Genomic DNA, 20091 nt, shown 5'->3' with positions numbered 1-20091 from the left:
GTAAATAAAACTAATAAGACGAGTATTTTATCGCAATTTTTTATTCCTTATAATAATTGTTGTACATTTGATAAAATCTAATATACCTTAACTTCATTGGCGACACAATATAGCCAAAAAAAATTCACTGCGAAGAGATAAACCAAGTTCGTTGTTCATGTTTTACTTGTTCCCAAGGAAGATTATTTTTTTTTTTTACTGCATTCAAGGCTAGCACTTGACTGCACTTTCACCTGGTTTTAAGTGGTGGTGCTGTCCGAGATGATAGTGGAATAACAGTCAGGTTATGACAGATTTTACAAGGACAGACAATATACTATTAGACTATAAATTGCCAAATGCTGGGATCGACCATAACACCTCCCACTTTATAAGATCAGTTCGCACCATTGCGCCAGGGAGGTCGACGAAAATTATTGTCGACATTGGGTCACAGATTAAAATATTATTTGTGAATTTGTAGTTACTACATTTTTTAAGTTCAAGGGTAAGACAATAAAATAGCTATATTATGAAAGTAAATTATTAAATTGGTCAGTTATTCAGAATAGCAAGCGATATAAAACTGCATATTATATAGCCAATGAAGTAAATTATGCATGCATGCAGACTTTGTACCCGTACATTAGTTATGACGGCTTTTTCTCCAAAATATTGCAAAGGGCAACATTCAGTAAGTACAGTCCCTGCTGTAAAAGGCCCATATTTTGGTTGTTTTCTATAAGGGCGCGTTCAATTGGACGATAGGAAAAGCTTTCAGAGGATTTGTAAATCGCATACCATGTCTTCATTTCAGGAAATATGTATATTCATTGATATGAACCAACCTGCCCATCTGCGTGGTGATTACGGGCAAACCCTCCCTTTGGGAGAGGCCTTTAGTTCAGCAGTGGACTGTCATAGGCTATCGATGATGACAGGGACTTCCAAGCACGGGGAAAAACATGGCTTGCATTTCAGGAACTATTTTTTATTGATCGAGCAGAAACATTTACGGAATACGGGAAATTTTGAAAACACACCCTAAGACTAAAATTCGAAGAAATATTTTCATTGGTTGTTAGGGAATGCATTTCATTGGTCGGTACCCCGCCTGCGGGGAATTCCCGCGTTCTATAGGCCGGCTAATTTAAACTATCTTATCTTTCGTCCAATGTAATTGCGCCCTAATAAAAACAGCACGCTTTAAAGCTCAATTTTTTAACTCCAACGAATTTCCCTACAATAGACAATAAAGGCGGACACACCTACTACAGATCATTAAATATATAGAATTATTAAGGCTTAACCTGACTTAACGTATACGGTGACAGGGCACCCGTCATGGCAAAGTTATGCTGTCATCGCCTTAGAAGTTTAGTTATACTATAAGATGACATTTGCGCTGTGCCACGTCACCGTGTGCGCTAAAACCAGTCACCTTTACAATCGATAAAAAACAAAAATGGCGACAAAATCGTAAAAAGTAGTTACACTTACATCGTTAAAGATACAAAACCTATTTCTTACAATTTAAAAAATACTGCAAAATAGTACATTTTGCTACATTAGTTAACTTTAAATCTAGTTTTCCGTTAGGATCGGTTTATGGTACAGATTCTTTTGCACACAAAATTTTACTCTCATATCTCTCGAAGTAAAGTTCCGATCAAACTGAGGCGAGGCTGTCTATTTTGGACTCAATTTAGAGTATAGTTTTCTGTGCAATAAAAATAGTTTTTTTAATTGTTCAATAACTGCGTTTTGGCCATAATTATAACAGTGTAATATTGAGACGTAACTCCTAAGCTGAGGTTCCAATTAACTTTGACTCCCAACGCAATATGATTGTAAAATACGTTAAAATATCACCAGTAACGTTACTAAGAGGTTTGAGCACGTTCATAAATGAATTCTAATATCGAATATACACAGTAAAATGGACCTGAAGTTATTAAATTTAAGGTAGTAGATTAAGTAGGTACTACTAGTTGCCTAGTGTAAGATTTTCTACCTACGTTTCCGTATTTAACTTTTTCGTGAAAGTTAACTAAGATTTGTATTGAATCAAAAATGGGCTATCCAGTGACAACACAATTTTCTAGTACATATTTGTATTTGATTCCATACAAATCCTTGTTAACTTTCGCGCGATAAGAAAACGTTGGTAGTAATCACACCAGGCACTGTTATTATACAAACTTTACGTTGGGAACTGAAGCAAATTTACGAAAGGATTCGATTAATTTCAACTGCAAATCGAGAGATCGAACCTAGACCAAACCCTTGCGCTGGTTAGGAAACATTGATAAAAGTCGAAAAATGTATGGATGGTTTGAAAGAGAATTTAGCGTTAGTCCGTTTAAGCTTCGATCACCAACGACTGCAGAAATCCTATATCATAAAAGCCAGCTTAACTCCACAATCATATTGTGTTGAAAAATAAAGTATCCGGAATAAATTGTACACTGGATGTATGGCGATGAAAGGTCTCGATTTAGACCAATAACCAAAGAGAACAATAACTTAGCGAAACAAATGTGAGTTGACTGTTGTATAACGCATGAGCCGTAGGCAACGCACTTGCGGGTAAGACGGTACTTAACATTAGTGGCGTACAGGGTAGTATAAAATAAAAAAAAATCTTCAGTACGAGTTATAAACACTGTAGCACCGTACGGTAGTACTTTTTATAACTCATATAATGGCTACAATGAAGTATTTATGACTCGTACTGGAGATTTTTTTCCCATTTTATATCATTTACCTGTATTACCATTGCATACATTGTATGCACGCCACTGCTTAACATTAAAAACTATAAAAAGTAGTGTATTCACAATCATATTGTTTAGGGTCACAGCGTCCAGTGTCCAGTACAGGGCGGCCAGGTCTCAGCGCATCCGGTAGTGGTTCTTCTCCTGGACCTGGCACAGCTCCCCCTTGAACGCTATCTCAAGCTCGAAGTCCAGATCGCGGTTGTTGCGAGCGTTCTGCCGCATCGAGAATGTGCCCATAATCTCCTCGCCCTTCTTTACCTGCAATCGCATCCAAATATCGTTATCCAAATTCATTGGAACAAGACTTTTCTTTTATTACACTACTAGTTAGTCCTTGACTGCAATCACACCTGGTGGTAAGTGATGATGCACTCTAAGATGGTAGCGGGCTAACATATAAGGGAGTATGGTAGCCATACGCCTAATCGGTTTCTACGCGACATTGCACCGGAACATTAAATCGCTCAGCGGCACGTCTTTGTCTGTAGGGTGGTAACCAGCCACGGCCAAAGCCTCCCACCAGACCACAGACCAGACAAAATTCAGAAATAATGAAATTCCAAATTGCTCCTGCCGGGGATCGAACCCGGGACCTCCTAATTAAATTCACAGCGCTCAATGTTGCGCTAGGGAGGTCGTCAGAAACTAAGTTCTTAAAACTAAGGGGCCCGTTTCACTACCTTCCGTTAAGTGTTGGATAGCTTATTCACTAATCTGTCTCTGACTCTTATGATAAACGACTAAGACACCCGGAGGTATCTTTGCATCGTTCGAGACCATGTAGGACTGAGGTGCATCGATAATGCAGTCGTATTTATATCAAAATACCCACCAACTCATGAACATTGGTTGTTAATCAAATACAATTTTGATTTGTTTCTTGAAAACTATTTATTAACTATTTAATAAAATATCTGGCAAATATGAATTTATAGTTATCAAAAGTTTAATTGTTTATCCGCTTTATAAATTTACTGTAACACTTGATAAAAAGTAAAGTGATAGCCCACAGCTAGGCTAGCCAACAGTTATCAGACGGTGGTGAAGGCTCTAACACTCGATGATTACAATTTAAAGAATGCATACAGGAAACTTGTCAATATCTTTGTGCCAGTAGTATGTGATGAGAGGACCACTTGTTGTCCACTCGTCACACACTGCAAACAATACATTGCAATTTCATACAAATTGGTTATTCCATTGTTTTCAACCATGGAAGACTTACTACCCACCCTACCGACAAAAATTGACATGGCAAGTTATTACGACTGTGTAAGCCTATTATAGTATAAAGGACTACGTAATCGATAAAAAAAGCTTGGGTGTAAATTATTGCTCTAACCAGGTTGCTCTTCTAATAATTTTAAATGACATTGTGAGATGATGATAACAAAAAAAACCCGGCAAAGTTTGTTGTGTGCTCCTTCTTAGACCAGGACGCGTTTGGAACCCTCGTAGCTCTAGTTTTAAGTTTAGGAATGTGGTTATCGCCATCATCTAACTACCGTGTAATTCTTATGTACGCATCAAAAGTGCCACCTATGGGCCTACTCGAATAAAGATATTTTTGACTTTGACTTTAAGCGCTAAATTGCAGTGAGATTAAAAAAAACCTAAGTAAGCTTACTTTGAATCTTTTAAAAAAAAAAACTTAAAATGCACATAAAAATTTTCAATGTAACACAAATATTTATTTTGGAAAAATTATTATAATTTAATATCTCAGACTGGACTGATAGGTTGGAAATGACTGTGCAGTCTCGCCTTTAAGTATTTCAAGTATATAATAATGATAATAATATTCCCTTCAATGTATTCTACCAATTACAATAATTATATGGTTTAACATTTACAGTATTTTTTTTTTTAACATTTATTTAACCTCGTAAAGTCGAAATCCTCAGTTAGTGGAAAAAAATTGCCATTCCCTTCCGCTGAACACCTAAATAAATACGCGGTATCTCGAATTATCAACACTTTGTAACTCGAACAAAATGTTATTTCCCTACAAAGTATTGATGATACATATTTAAACTCTATAACTGGAATTTCAAAAAGGAGACTCCCTAAGTCGTAAAATATAATGCCGTCTTACTTGGGATTCCCCGAACAATAAAATCCAAAAGGAATGTTCTGGTTCGGGGCTTCTAATCTATTGTTTATGTCTTGTACACGTGCAATGAAATAATACATTCATGAAACTGTGACACAGAATCGCGCCTCTGTAAGTCGAAATTTCAGCAGTTAAGTCATATTATGTATCTCGAAGTTCTTGTTAAGTCGAAAACTCGTTAACTCGTTAATTTTTTTACATTTCCCTTGACATTCGAGTTATAGAGATTCCACTGTATTTATATTTATGGTTTAACATTTTTTTTTATTTTTTTAGTTTTCTATATTCTTAAATGTAGTGACATTCTCTGACTCTGACTTTAATCTGACTGTAAATATCACTGCTGACTTTAAAAAAGGTCCGATATACGAACTCGAGTAAAGAGGTTTTCTTTACATACATATACGTATGGTGACGGCAGGTCAGAATACAGTTGCCACTATCCCTCTTTCCGAGGGTGTTGTACGAGGCAACCAAGGGTGTAATGAGAACGAACAACAGCATCCCCTTTGCTACTACAGTGATTATAAACAAATCTTCCTTTTATCTTTTTTGAGACCTTTAGTCCAGCCATGGAATGTAAAAGGCTTATGATGATAAAATTACTACTAGTTAGTAACTAAGTAGTTACTTATATATTGTTGCAGCTTCGTGTTATTGCTTCTTACAATATTATGTATATAGTGTTGTGGATTACATATTAACGCCATTTTTTTTTAAGTGAAACTTCTCTAGAATCGTTGTGATTGCAAACCGGATGCAACGGAAAAATCGACAGGTGAGAGACACAAATACAAAAATGTGTAGGATTCAGCCGGCGAGAGAATGAGATAGAACACATGTGTTTAATGCATGTGTTTGCGCCTGCGTATTAGAAAGTTTTAGTATAAGTGTGTTGATTGTTGATGAATTTTTATTTGTGTCAATATTTTCATCGTAAATTAATTTTAAAATTATGCCAAATACTAAAGTAAAAAAAAACCGCGCACGCACTGCACTGCGGAGTTAAATTGTATTGCTTTGTGTTATAATAAATTGAAGGGAAATTAAAACCGTTGTGATTTTCAACTTGATGTACATGCAACGCTTCACAATCAAGAAAGAGACAAATTTATAGACAACACATACATGTATGGGAGGGAATGAGATTAAATACATTACACATTTGTTTCGTATTTAAGCTACCAAGGAAACCGAATAATATCTAGATAAAGAAACAAACACATCAATGTACAAGACAGAGTGTGATAGAAAACACTAGACAGTTTTTTAACTATTCTAGTTACCATGGAAATGAAAATAATAAACCTTACATTTATCCTAACAGTTCTGATACTACAGAAGTTACACTTCTGCCGTGTGTAAAGAAATTGCACAGGATTTTTTTTTGTTTAAGATTTAAGAGCTAATTGTAATATGTAATTGTTTTCTGTACTAAACAAATAAATATAAAAATGAAAGTATACTCACAGTCATGTACTCGTCGAAGTAAAAGACAGTTTGCTTCCAGTGCGTGTACGGCGCCTCGGGAGCCGTGCTGAAGCCCAGCCGCTTGTGCGACTTGGTGAACTCCACCGTGAAGAAGGTCACCAGAGCCTGGATGAAGTCGTTGCGGCGAACCTGAAGCACGGACCACGTTAAATAATTGGCTCTAAATACACTCATAACGGGCCTCATGACAAGAAGGCTCGGAGCCACTCAGCGTGCGATGGAGAGAGCCATGCTCGGAGTATCTCTACGCGAAGAGATTCGTAGAAGGACCAGAGTTACCGACATAGCTCAACGCGTCGCAAAGCTGAAGTGGCAATGAGCCGGGCACATAGTTCGAAGAAAGGATGGACGTTGGGGTCCCAAGGTGCTGGAATGGCAGCCCCGAACTGGTAAGCGCAGCGTTGGTCGACCCCCAACGAGGTGGGCAGACGACATTAAGCGCGTCGCAGGTAGCCGCTGGATCCAAGCGGCTCAGAACCATGATATTAAGAACTCCCTACAAAAGACCTATGTCCAGCAGTGGACGTCTATCGGTTATTATGATTATGATCATGAAAGACACTCAACATGCGATGGGGAGAAATACAAAAATAATTACCGAAAGATGAAACTTCGCTTCGAAGTTCAGATCTTCCTTCTTGACTGTGTATAAATCTATTTCTTTCAGAAGACAGGAGTTTGTCACCACCTAGGACAATGACAAAACAATGAAAAAAATTAATCAACAAGATACTTTGAACCATCAAAAAATAATTATAAAACGTATAACCGAGTTACGACATAATTTTGAAGCATGCATAAGTCTATTTCATAAGGAATCAAACACCCTGCAAAAATATTTAAAAAAAAAGAAGCATGTTTTTTTTTTTTTTTTCCATAAAAACCAAGTTTACTTACGACAATCCTAATGAAGGTAAAATACCGACACGCGCATAGTACCTACACTACGCGACGCGTACGTTTTAAAGTGATAGGAGTCACATGACTTTGATTTTGCATGTGATCTTAATTCTTTCAGTAGAAATTATCGCAGTGGTTTAACTCAAAAACTATTAGGGGTTTTCAGTATTACAGATACACACAGAAGTCTCAGAATCAGTACACATTGTATAAAAATAAGGATAATAAATTAATATTAAATTTAAATGTCATTTGATTCAATTACAGCAAGGTACCCAAGATGCTAGTTAGATTTTCCCTTTGTATAGCTAAACTAATTCTATGGTCAATATAACTACCTGCTCTCCCTGGAACTCCAGTATACCAAATAAACCCTAGAGTCGGTATCCCAAATGGGACATAAATGAAGGTTTTTCTCAAAAGGATTGAATGCTCATAATTCAACTACTGAACTATTTCTAAAAAAATCACTTTCCTACTTTCAATTGTAAAAAGTGTTATTTTAAAATTTGGGGTTTTAATACAAATGGTTTCAATACAGGAAATTCCTATGAAAATTATCATTATATGTATTAATTCTTAATTCTGTCTTAAAATGACCCTGAATTTGACTTATTTTAGGGTAGTATGAACATAGTGTACGTGGCAGATACATATTTTATATTATTATTATTATATTATATATAGATAAATTGATGCTATTAGATAAACTGATGCATTTTAGATAAACTTAATTATTAGGTATAGTTTGCTGCATTTTTGCTGGGTACTACCAGGTACCCGTGTTTTTGTCTGTAAAGCATGAATGCTTTTCAGTGTATGCGTGTTTATATGAATATTCTAAGTATTTATGTATATTATTCATAAAAAAATTCATCAGTCATCTTAGTACTCATAACACAAGCTTCGCTTACTTTGGGGATAGATGGAGATGTGCGTATTGCGGTAGTATATTAAATAAATAAACATTAAAATATTTACACTAAACTAAAATTAATATTACTGTGCTAAATTAAGATTGTTGATACAATGTTATAATAAGACACTGTGTACGATAAAAAAATTACCTGTTTGGCATCAACCACATCAACAAGGGGCTCTGAAATGGCCACCTTCCTGATTGAGGACATGTCAAAACCATAAACATCATCCCACCAGTTGATTTTCTCATCCTTGTACTGACGGTCCTCAATGCCGCAGATGAATAGTGTGCACCTTGAATGAAAACATTAAAAGTTTTTTTATAGAAAATTGGTGACCTTACACTATGTAACATCATTACCTTGGAATGTCAAGGTCTGTGTTCAACAACAAACCTATGTAGCAGTTGTTTATTTAACTATTTTCAAGTTTAGTTGTTTTTTGCTTGGGTTTTGTTTGACTGGCTAACTTATATTACCTAATTTATATATAAAGCAACTGCAATTTTAATAATTCTTAACTATATCGAATAACCATGTCTGGGTATAATACTAGGCCATGGTTTTTCTGAACAGTTATGCCCACTTTGCACACCACATGAACGTGAGACAGACTGAGTTAAAGAATTGGAATGTAAGCAAACTACTAAAACTAAGTCGGAACAAAATAAGGACAGTAGCAAACATGATAACAGGGCATTGCCAACTAAACAAACACCTTTTCATTTTAGGTATAACAGACAGTCCTCTGTGCGAGCATGCATGGAGGCAGATGAAACAGCAGACGACACCTATTGCTCCAATGTAGAGAAGTAGCATCACTCCCTGGAACACTTGGCGAACTGGGCGGCCTGGTAAGCTTCTGGAGTGAGCTCGGCTGGCTGGAGTGACCCAGCGGGGAGCCGTACCAGTGGCGCTACGTACAACGGAAGGTTCCGGCCGACCAAGTACGGAGACAAACCCAGGGAAAGAAAAAGAATAGTGTATGTAGCCCACTCTCAGTTGATGCCACATGATATAAAGGTATAATTTCAATGCTTTAACTTGAGCTCAGTAGATTTCTTGACTTCGGTGTCCATATGGTGTGCAAAGGCCAGCAACTATATTATAGTTTATATAGTAGAAAGGAATGAGAGGATGAATTAATGAATTGAATTAATGTTATATACTTTTTTTTTAATATTAAATAAATAAGCCACACAATTCTTTAAACTGACCAGTCTATACAAGCAATTTGTCATTTTACAGGCAACATGAGTAAGTTATTTTATCTCACCTATCGGGGAACAGCATGCCTTCTGGGTGGAGCCATTTGTCGCGTGCATACAGCACTGTATCCAGCATGCTTTCATAGAATAAGCAGTAGCCCATCCACTCCGATATTATTATGTCCACCTTCTCTACTGGCAGTTCTACTTCTTCCACCTGAAGGTAAATTATTTTTAGGTAAAAACTGAGAATGGAGTAGGGGGTTTTTTGGGGTTTTAATAATTAAAAATGTAACCTGTGACTAACAAAAATGGTGGAAATAACATGTTGAAAAAGTCACCAACTTCTTAACTTCTGTCATACAATTTTATTGAAAAATTTACACCTACCAAAATTAGTCTTGTCATAGTTATCCTTTCACATCTTAAGTTATCCCCAACACTATACAGTCCCAAGCACTCTCAGAATCAAATCATGTTTAATTTCTGCACCAATTTCTATGACATGTAGTATCAACTCACCTTCCCTTTAACAATTTCTATGACATCACTAAGTCTATTAGCCTCAATGATTTTGCGAGCATAGTCCACTATGTTGGAGCACTCTACAGCTATGACCCTCGCTGCACCTGCCTTGGCTGCGAACATGGAGAGGATGCCAGTTCCACATCCTATGTCTAACACAGTCTGTAATGTGAACAATTAAATCAATTGTTGTCCCTTTGAACCACACGTCAGAATATGTAATTATGTGAACCAAAAGATTACTAAAACTTTTGGCCAACATGTAACCTAAAAATATGCAAATTGCTTAAGCATAGTTTACACAAAGCCAGCAAGCCTGCACTGCCTCCAAGCCCTGGCAGGCATAGAACGTCTAGCTAGTGACCACCCGCATGCACTTAAGAGTTAAATCTCAAATAACTGTCTTAAACATTTGAGAGTATGCATTCATTTATCGTCAGAGATGCGTTTTTATCATAAATGTTGATGATAGAGATATTTTGACTATAAATCATTGTGTATTTTAAATAAAACTTGAGCAAAGAAATAATTTTAACTTTTGTTTGGAATCAAATCTTTCAGTAAAATTTAATTGTCTTATTTTAGCAACTGGCTCACCCTTTTTTTTTGTTAATTATAAAATTACTGAATTTTTTAATATACATACATACATTATTACTGACTTTAGATGATAATAATGAACAAATGAATGAATATACTTTTATTGCAAACCACAAAAGTAAATAATACGTAAGATGGTACCTACCATCTTACGTATACATACAACAGAAGGTTTCGGCCGACGAAGTACGGAGACAAGCCTAGAGAAAGAAGAAGATGGTAGGTTTTAGAAAAAAGATATTTTTCTTATTCTACTACTATGCAATCCTTCCTAGTAGAAAGTGATTATGTAGTGTAGGATAGTCAGTCAGGCTATCCAGGTAAGGCTATGGCAATATCATAACCCTAATTGCATACCCAGCATTGTACACAAAGCTAATCTACTAATCTACATCTTTGTCAGTGGGATGGTGACTAGCCACTCTTTAAGCACCCCAAACCAGTGATAGAACCCAGGAACTCCCTGTTTTAAGACCACATTGCCATGGAGGTTATCAAACATGTGTTAAAATATATAATAAATATATATTACCTATAAGCATGCATGTTTTTTTTTATTTTTTGATATTTTCAAACATACATTATAGTTTTCTTTAAATTATAATAATTGACCAAGCAGACCAGACCTATAAACAGAGCAACACTTTACCCATGCCACCCTGAGCCCACCAATTTGAGGCGTAGGTGTTAAGCCACATGTGCGTGTAATTAAATGGGCAACCACACACTTTGGACCGGACGGAATGAAAAAGGCAGGTATGATCAAGACTTTATGTTACAGCTGCAGTTAAGATTCAGTAATCATTTGTTGTTACATCAAAAATTGTAACAAAACTAAGCAACTGTAAGCAAATGCATTCATGTTATGTAAACATTTTTCAAACACCAGTGGGAGCATTGATATCATGTAACAAATCCTCACAAAATGTAAAAATATGAAAGAGAAGTGAGAAATGTTAATGATATGTTATATTGTTACTAATGTTAATGCTTTCTGAACAACTATCTAACTTAAATTGAGATACACTCAAAGTCAAATATTTCTTTATTCAAAAAGGCAAATAGATAGCTCTTTTGATGCATAAATTACATGTAAAATATGACATAGAAGTGAGAAGTGAATTAAAACTAAAGCTATGGGGGCTCAAAACTCATCTAAGAAAAAGCATGCAAAACTTGGCCAATTTTTTTTTTATATCAAACAGTTTAGCTATGTTTTGATGGGGAGTGGTGAATATGATATTACTACTTTTGAATTTGACAGACATTTACAGAGGCCTTACTTCCATCGCCTATAACATTATTAATTAACTAAAATTACAGTTTATTGGGGCCTTAATACTTATCTTAGTAATTTATGAAACGAAACAAGAGTAATATTTAAAAAAACTACTGCGTTAAATGTAGTGTAGTGGTGGCAAGAACGTTGCAACTGCAGGTTAGCAGCGGCAATAGATACAATATGATTTATGCGCTAAAATGTTTATGCTAGAAAGGCCACATGGGTAGATGCGTGGGTGGAAATTAGGCGATAAACAAAAAAACACAGTTAATGATAAAAAATAACACCCTTACTTTTCCCTTGAATAGATGCTTATTGTGGTACATAGCATTCCTATACGTGAGGGTCCGGACCTCGTCTTTTAGCATCTCTTCATGGATACCGAAGTGAGCGTACGAATCGAAATAATAGTCCCGCGAGGTCATTTCCTCCGCAGTCACATTCTTATCTGGTCCTACAACACGTTAAAATGCAATATAAACGATAAAGCCACCAGACAAAAGAACACGTTTTTAACCGCGTTATGCTACCGGCGTCCCTGTTTTCGAATAAAAACTTACCATTTTCCGTCGCAGGCGTTGTTGCAGTCGATGTACTCTCTTGCGCCACATCCATGCTTTCCATTTTTAAAAGAATAGAGAGAGAACACGAGCAAAAAACACTATAAATTAAACTGTATAACCTACAATTTTAGTTTTAGCCAAGTACGCCTAATCGATCTGTCACAGACGGAAATAAATGAGGATTCCTACTTCAGGTAACTGGGTTTCAGTAACTTATTGCTACAACTTTAGTTGAGCGAATAACTAATTAAATATCACAATTTCATACTTTAACTAAGCAAAATTACTTAAAATTAACAAAGAGAAATTGAACAAGCTTGAAGCTTCTCTTTGAAAAAAAAGAGTTTAACCACAGGCTATAGAATAGAGTCAAACTAAAATCAGCGCTACCAACATTGATCATGTAATAGCTACCAAAGCTACCAACAAATAACAGTAGAATATCTATGGTTTCCGTAAAGTTTTAAGGATGAAACCGCAGAACATAGGCCTTATTTATTTACTTATTTATTTTTATTACAAAATTATTATATTTTCAAAAGAGAATGTATGTATAATGAAATGCAACCAATTATTATTATTATTAAATATTTTCATTTAGAAAGTAGTTTTTTTATAAGAAGCTTTCTCCAGCAAGTAATGTTGGATTTTGTAAATACGTTTATAATTTCTTTTTCTTTTATAGGTATGTGCCGAGATTTCGTTGTACATTTTTGCGCACATTGGGTTTGGATTGAAGCTGTGGATTCTTAATTTAGATGGAGGGAGGACAAAGTTGTGTTTGGCGCAATGTATTCTGCCGAGGCATGTCTTGAAGGCTTTTGAAATATTCAGGCTGTTTTCTTACAAATTTGCATGTTTCTGGTATGTAGTTTACTAGGCAGGGTCAATATTTTTAACGATCTAAAATGAGGCATACAGCTTTCTGTGTTTATAATATTTTTTTATAATTCGATTTTTTTTGTTCTACATAAAGTTGATGTGCTCTGTTCTATTGATACAGTCACAGTGATTTAAAAAAAAGACCAAAATATAAATATATATGATTGATTTCGACGATCGCAATCACAACCCAATGAGCCCAATGCATAGCAAAAGATTGCAAACAATTGAAATTATAAATTGTCCCCTTTACTACAAGACACAGAGTAACCTATTGATTATGGAGGGTAGAGGTAAGGAGAGTCATCTTATATGGGAGAAAAGTTGAAAAAGTGTCCAGTGTATGCGCTAAATAACAGTTCAAAAATCCTCCACAATGGCGCTGGTGGATGCACAGGGTATGGTATGAATGTAGCAATCGTAGATGAATTGAAGTATGCCGAGTTAAAAAATTTAATGTCATTATCGACTAAAGTAGTTAATTATTGAGAATTTCAACAACTTACGTTGTACAAAATATTGTGGTAAATATAACCTTACTTCCTTGTATCTCCATACTTCCTTTTTTATTTTTCAAGCCTACTCTAACAATATTTATATTTAGCGCTTCTTTTAAGAGTTACCCTGATGCAAATGTGGCGCCATCCTAATTTAATACATTTTGACGACACTTTTTCATATACACAGATGACTCTCCTTACCTCTACCCTCCATACTATTGATTTAATGTTCCATTTGTAAGCTCACTAGAGTAGCCACTCCATATTAATCTGTGGTAGCAACACTTATAAAGATCCCACAGATAAAGGGCTTCATATAAATAAGAGTCACCCAATGATAAATAATAATCTGTTGCGAAATTAGCTAATGGCGCGGGCGGGTATTTCGAATTAAAATTATTGTGGATTTAAGTGGCTAATACCTATTATAAGGACCAAATAAAAATATAAGAAAAGTATACCTTATCGTAATGGCTATGTATTATTTCGTTTGAAAATAAAATTTATTTTGAGACATTGATAAAAAATTGTTTTCGTCTAGATAATTTTTTATCAATGTCTCAAAATAAATGAGATAAATAATGATTGCAGAACAAAAGACTTAGCTGCGCTATCTTATGCCAGGATTTCGCGTTAAGTCCTTTATTTATTTAGCCGCAATTATATTGTCAGCGAAAGATAATTTTTGTATTACGTAATACTGAATGTTAGAGACATAGACTAAGCAAAGACAGATATTTAAAATAGAAGTTTTTTAAAAGAAGAATTTAGAAGTCTCCTGTACATGTCGCTACTGTCGTTTATGCAAATTTAGTGCGTCTTGTATACGGGTCGCAACTGTCGTTTATACAAGTTTAGTTCGTCTCGTATAGAGGTCGCACGTCGCAGTTGCGATCTGTATACGAGACGTACTAAACGTGCATAAACGTCAGTTACGAACTGTATGCAAGTTGTTGTTCAATTCAATTCTTGTTTTGTCTGTGCCAACTGGGCACATGGTACTTCGCCAATGTCTTGTAGATGAAGAAGGCACGAAGGAGATTGATCGGTGAAACTAATGAAAAGTTAATTTTGAATATGTACCAAGAAATAGTGGTGATTAGCTAGTTAGTTCTTTAACCTAAGGCAGCACAGACAACACATGCATATATATCTAACACGGATATTTTTTATACAAGTTGTTGTTGTTGATGCATAATTTTTTTAGAAACACAAGTATGTCACATTTGGCTGTTTAAATGATGATATTTCTAGAATGTTTCTAAGGATATTTAAGCTGTCATTTTTATAGTGACAGGTGAAGCCAGTCCAATGATAATAATAAGGTCAGTGCTTTAAATAGTAATTATTAAGCACTAGCGGAACCAGCTGACATCGGCCTGTTCGGTAAAGCAGCGCCACCTACTGAGTCTAATTGTGTTTTCAAACCAACCAGAAACAGATTGTCACAAACAAAAAAGATTTCATCGAAATCGCTCCAGATCTTCAGAAGGAGTTAGATTAATAGCGTACAAAAGGATTTTAATTTTTTCTCACCGTTTAAACTCCCTAGACTACTACAACTTGAAATGTTAAAAAACCTAAATTGGCCAAATCTTCCAGTTGTTCTCGAGTTTAAGTGAGACTAACGAGCAATTTATTTATATATATTTAAATACTAACCAAAAAGTACTTCAGAAGCTTTAGAGGTATATTATTTACTGTCTCTGAGAATTAATTGTCTGTGGAACCGAAACGCTAATAGTTTTTTAATAAACCATTGCCATAGTTTTTACTGAAATAAATAAGATACACCCCTACACCACATGCAGAATTTAAATTAAGTGATTCCCTTCACTTAGAGTTACGCGTCGGGTAGCGTAGGTACTATGCACGTGTCGGTCTTTTATCTTCAATAGGGTTGTCATAAACCCTTAGAATGTTTTGAATTAGTTTGTATAGATGAAATAAATATGCTTCTTGTGATTTAATATTTGCACAGGGTGTATCCTTATGAAATATACGAGTACTTATGCACCCTTTAACAGTATTTCGTAATTCGGATACACGTTATATACATAGAATTAAACGTGATTAAGAAATGTAGGTGTATATAAAATTACCTACATAAGTGATAATTGATTTAGCGACGATGCAAAAATAAAATGTTGGCCTAATTGGCCTCAATTAGATAAGGAGATCGCGATTAGTATTGTTTTATCATTACAAACACTATTACATGTAATTAAAATGCAGGGTTGTCATCGAACTTTTTCAATTTAAATTTTGTTACATTAATTTAATTCAATATAATTTCCAAAATTAATAAACACATTAAAGTGTTAACTTAAAGTTGCTTGAGTGCAGTTTGTAAAGAGCAATTGCTGAGTTCTTGACCGCTTCCTTTTATAAGAATTCGCCTTGCGAATCGGTCATAGAGGTAACTTTACGCTATAGTAAATTTTTAATTTAAGAGAGATAACTTATATATGGAATTTCTACGGAGTTTAAAATTTTATTTAAATAGAGGATTCATCATCAACATTATGTCAAGCAATGGACGTCACTGCCGGACCAGCGGCCCGCTGCGACTGGCATGATGACATCCGTCCACCTTGTCGGGGGTCTACAACACCCCAGCCCGTGCTAGCCCTGCAGAGAAAGATTATTAAGGAAATAATCTAGAATCATTTTCATTCTGGAAATCCTAGGACGCGATTGGAGTTGGAACAATAACAAAAATATAACAATAATTGACGGAACTCTTGACTGGTAAAACGTGAAATATTTGAGTACGAGAAAGGTTTTGGTAACCCTGACTGCGGAGTGAATGCGATTTACGAGTTTTATTCATCGTTCACCGACCATCTGTGAACTCGTGTATAGTACAAAACTACCAAACAGTCTTTATGTGACCGAGTTCGCGTCAGCACGTGTTTTACTCGCATTTTCTTTGACCATTTCGCGCCGTTGCGTCGTATTTATATTCGTAATTTTAGGAACTATTGTAATTATTTTGGGTTTTTTTGACAAAAAGTGCCATTCAAATATACCTAGCAGAGTTTACCTTATTGAGTGAATTATTGTTGTGCTTTTTATCCTGTTAACTGTTTGAAGAATATAAGAGAACTATTAAAGGTAAGAATATATTTTTAGTTATATTTATCATTATTGTCAACCCGTTACCGATAGAGAGCAAAGGATCCTCTCATCGTGAGAAGGGTATAGCCGTAGTCCACCACGCTGGCCATTTTGCTGCGGATTGTTAGACTCCACACGCCTTTGAGAACGTTATGGATAAACTCTCAGGCATACAGAATTCCACGCGATGTTTTCCGTCATCGTTAAAGCAAGTGATATTTAATTTGTTTGAAATAATAACGCACATAACTCCGAAAAGTTAAGTGCTGCGTGCCGGGAACTGAACTCGGTCCGCCCGAAATCGAGAACGACGGCGTAACCACACGGCTATCACCGCTTCGTTGTTATTTATGTATTTTGTAATAAATATTTAAATATATATTACAAAATACATAATTTAAATGCTGATTGGCGAGCTTATAACGATTAACCTCACGTTAAGAGCTCTCTCTAACGCACGGGAGTGGAGATTTTTTTTTATTCCACTACAAGTTAGCCCTTGACTCAATCTCAGATATGAGATAAGCTAAGATGGTAGCGGGCTCACCTGTTAGGGAGTATGTTAGACATACCCCTAATCGGTTTCCACGCGACATCGCAGCGGAACACTAAATCTAACCAACGGTGCTAACTAGCCAAAGCCAAAGTCAGAATCAGATAAAGTTCTGAAATAATAAATTCACAAATTGCCTCTGTCGGAAATCAAATCATGGACCGCCAAATTATAACCACAGCGCACACCGACGCGCCAGAGAAGTCGTCAAAATGTCTATAAACTCTATTAAATCTTTGCGGAGCAAATCTCTTTCTTGGTTTCTTAAAAACTCAGTTAAAAATCATTATTATTTTTGTTTATTATCGATATGCCAGCGCCGAGCACGCTTGCTTAGAAAGCCTATTCGCCCTTGCCTTGAAGGTTATAGTTGAAGTTGTAAAAGAAAGCCCATATTCATATTTTAGAACGCTTAAACGTTTTAGTATCTCAAATTACAACATAGTCTATATATATAAAAGAGAAAGTGTGAGGGTATGTTCCGTATAGGCTCCGAAACGGCTGGACCGATTTCAATGAAGTATTATAACGAGTAATCCTGTAGACGATCGGAGCACTCCTATTTTTGAACTGTCAAACTGTCAAATACAGCTTTTATTTACTATGATGATATTCTATTGTTGGGTGTACGTGGGTGTAGATAATGATCTTTACCCGCTCGAGAAGAAAATAGAAGAGAATGAATACGGAGAGAAATAGATGATTTAATATATTATGAGACTTAATTTTTAAATTTAAGTTTATTGTTTAAATAAAATAAAGCAAAATCTAGCCCGACGAAGCGGGCTGGGTACGCTAGTACATTATAAACTTTAAAACATCAATCTATCTGAACTTAAAGCACACTGTATAACTACAAAGAGATAACTTATTCAATCTTCCCTTGACACTTCTGTCTGTACTCTGTACCTGTATTTTTCCCGCCATTTTACATGACCTTCCTTTTTGATCTGGGTTCCTTCCATTTTAAATTCCTACTCCAACTTATACCGACCACAGATAATGCATAATTTTGACCAGTCTGAACTAAGATACCTTTATGTCTTTAAACAAATTTACTATACAAAGGCAGATTTGCTAACAGTTGTTAATTGTAAAGAGCTAGTCGATCGATAGATTTTTTTGTCGTTTTTATTGATAATGGTACGGAACTCTCGTGCGCTCGCATCCGACTCAATCTTGGCCAGGAAAATATTTTTTTTACTTTATAATATTAACTCTCAGCACTCTTTATTTATTAAAATATCTTTAAAATATTTGTTTTATAAATATGTATAACCTAAAAGAAACTATTAAAAACTTAATAAAATCTAAAAGTCTTCTAAATCACCGCAGCGTGGCACAGTTCCTAAGATGCTGGCAGCATTGCCCCTTTGGCTAAACTAATTCGTTGGCCAAGGTAACTTCCCGCTCTAGGATCACCAGTAGACTCGATAACCCTTTCCGATAGTAGGTACCTAACTTTACCCTCTACTTTAAGTGAGTTCCCAATTAATATAATAACATAGGTATTAAACCAATGATTAAACAGGACACAGTTATTCCTCTTAAATTGTGGACACATTTAACGAGTACAAACAGGTGTGTGAACGATAAGCGATACTTTATTTGCTTGTTATATTAACTTGTTAACGAGTTTAGTTTGTTGGTTAACTTGATAGTAGATATGATGGCAAAAGAAAAATAGAGTAGAACTGTAATTGTGAAATTAGTGGAAATTATAATAAGTGTCACTTACATTATTATGAAAAATGCACCAAGGTTAGGCGATATCAGGTTTCATGCCTACTTAGCTACCCGAGTTTTACCTACCTACTAGGTAACTCCATTGTAAGAACTAATATTTTTTGGTTTGAATATGTTTTTTTGTATGTATTTTAAAGGCATTGGTTGCCTGGAAGAAATCGCTATGCAGCGATAAGGCGGCCAAATTGTATACGTTGTTTTGTCATACTTTTTTTTTATGTACTTTTTGGTGGTGTACAATAAAAGTATATTCATTCATTCATTCATTCATTAAGTTTTAATTGTTACTTATTGTACAAAATCTATAATTTTGTTAGTCTGGTAACACTTAAACCAATCTATTCTGTACTGAAGAAGAAAGAAAAGATATCTAGCTGAGTAACTACTCGTAGTTCAATATATTTTTGCGCGTGAAAAAATATTTAACAATCAAAAAATTTAATTATAAAAAAAACCGCAGACATTGACTGCCGACCTAAGTGGAAAGTCAAATTTAAGTAATTTTTTTTACTTATGATTACAAAAACAAAACACTGGAAAATCAAAATACTAAAAATTAGTCATCCGAATCAACAATTAGATAAGTACACTGTTTATTCAGATTAATTAAGTATGTAAAAGTATAAAAGTCAACCAAAAGTTATACAATTATTAGCTGTTGCCCGCGACTTCGTCTGCGTTTGTTTTTGTTTTTCGAAAGACATGTGGCATTCGATTTAGGTGTAATTCTACGCACTTTATGTATTTAGGATAGCTAAGCCTTAAATGACGGGTCGGCTGCCGTCCGCTGATGAGTTGTGTCCTCTATCTCCAATCACATTCATCAGATCGACATGAAATTTAGGCAAAATTAAACAGACATTATAACCTCTAAAGTACAAATGTAATTATTTAAATCGGTTATCATTTGACGGCGTTATGGTGTAAAA

At 35.3% G+C, this 20091-nt stretch overlaps 2 protein-coding genes across 3 annotated transcripts in view; one reads left to right on the top strand and one right to left on the bottom strand.

The window, feature by feature from the left end:
- Positions 1-21: 21 nt before the first annotated feature.
- Positions 22-12729, bottom strand: LOC120631855 (protein arginine N-methyltransferase 1). The gene is made up of 8 exons (XM_039901510.1): positions 12359-12729; positions 12092-12252; positions 9914-10078; positions 9460-9608; positions 8331-8478; positions 6962-7051; positions 6343-6492; positions 22-3017 (listed from the first exon to the last, which is right to left on the bottom strand). Exons 1-8 carry the CDS (start codon positions 12420-12422, stop codon positions 2874-2876), a joined length of 1071 nt encoding a protein of 356 aa, XP_039757444.1. The 5' UTR covers positions 12423-12729; the 3' UTR covers positions 22-2873.
- Positions 12730-16596: 3867 nt separating this feature from the next.
- Positions 16597-20091, top strand: part of LOC120632035 (b(0,+)-type amino acid transporter 1-like) — a 44438-nt gene continuing 40943 nt past the window's right edge. For both annotated transcript variants that reach the window (XM_039901792.1, XM_039901793.1), the window contains exon 1: positions 16597-16860. The gene's annotated coding sequence lies outside the window, so the exon portion shown is untranslated. The remainder of the gene's footprint in view (positions 16861-20091) is intronic.

This window comes from Pararge aegeria, chromosome 19, assembly GCF_905163445.1.
Source record: "Pararge aegeria chromosome 19, ilParAegt1.1, whole genome shotgun sequence".
Classification (NCBI taxonomy): domain Eukaryota; kingdom Metazoa; phylum Arthropoda; class Insecta; order Lepidoptera; family Nymphalidae; genus Pararge; species Pararge aegeria.
The sequence above is the reverse complement of the archived record's forward strand: the minus strand, read 5'-3'. Positions and strand labels throughout refer to the sequence as shown.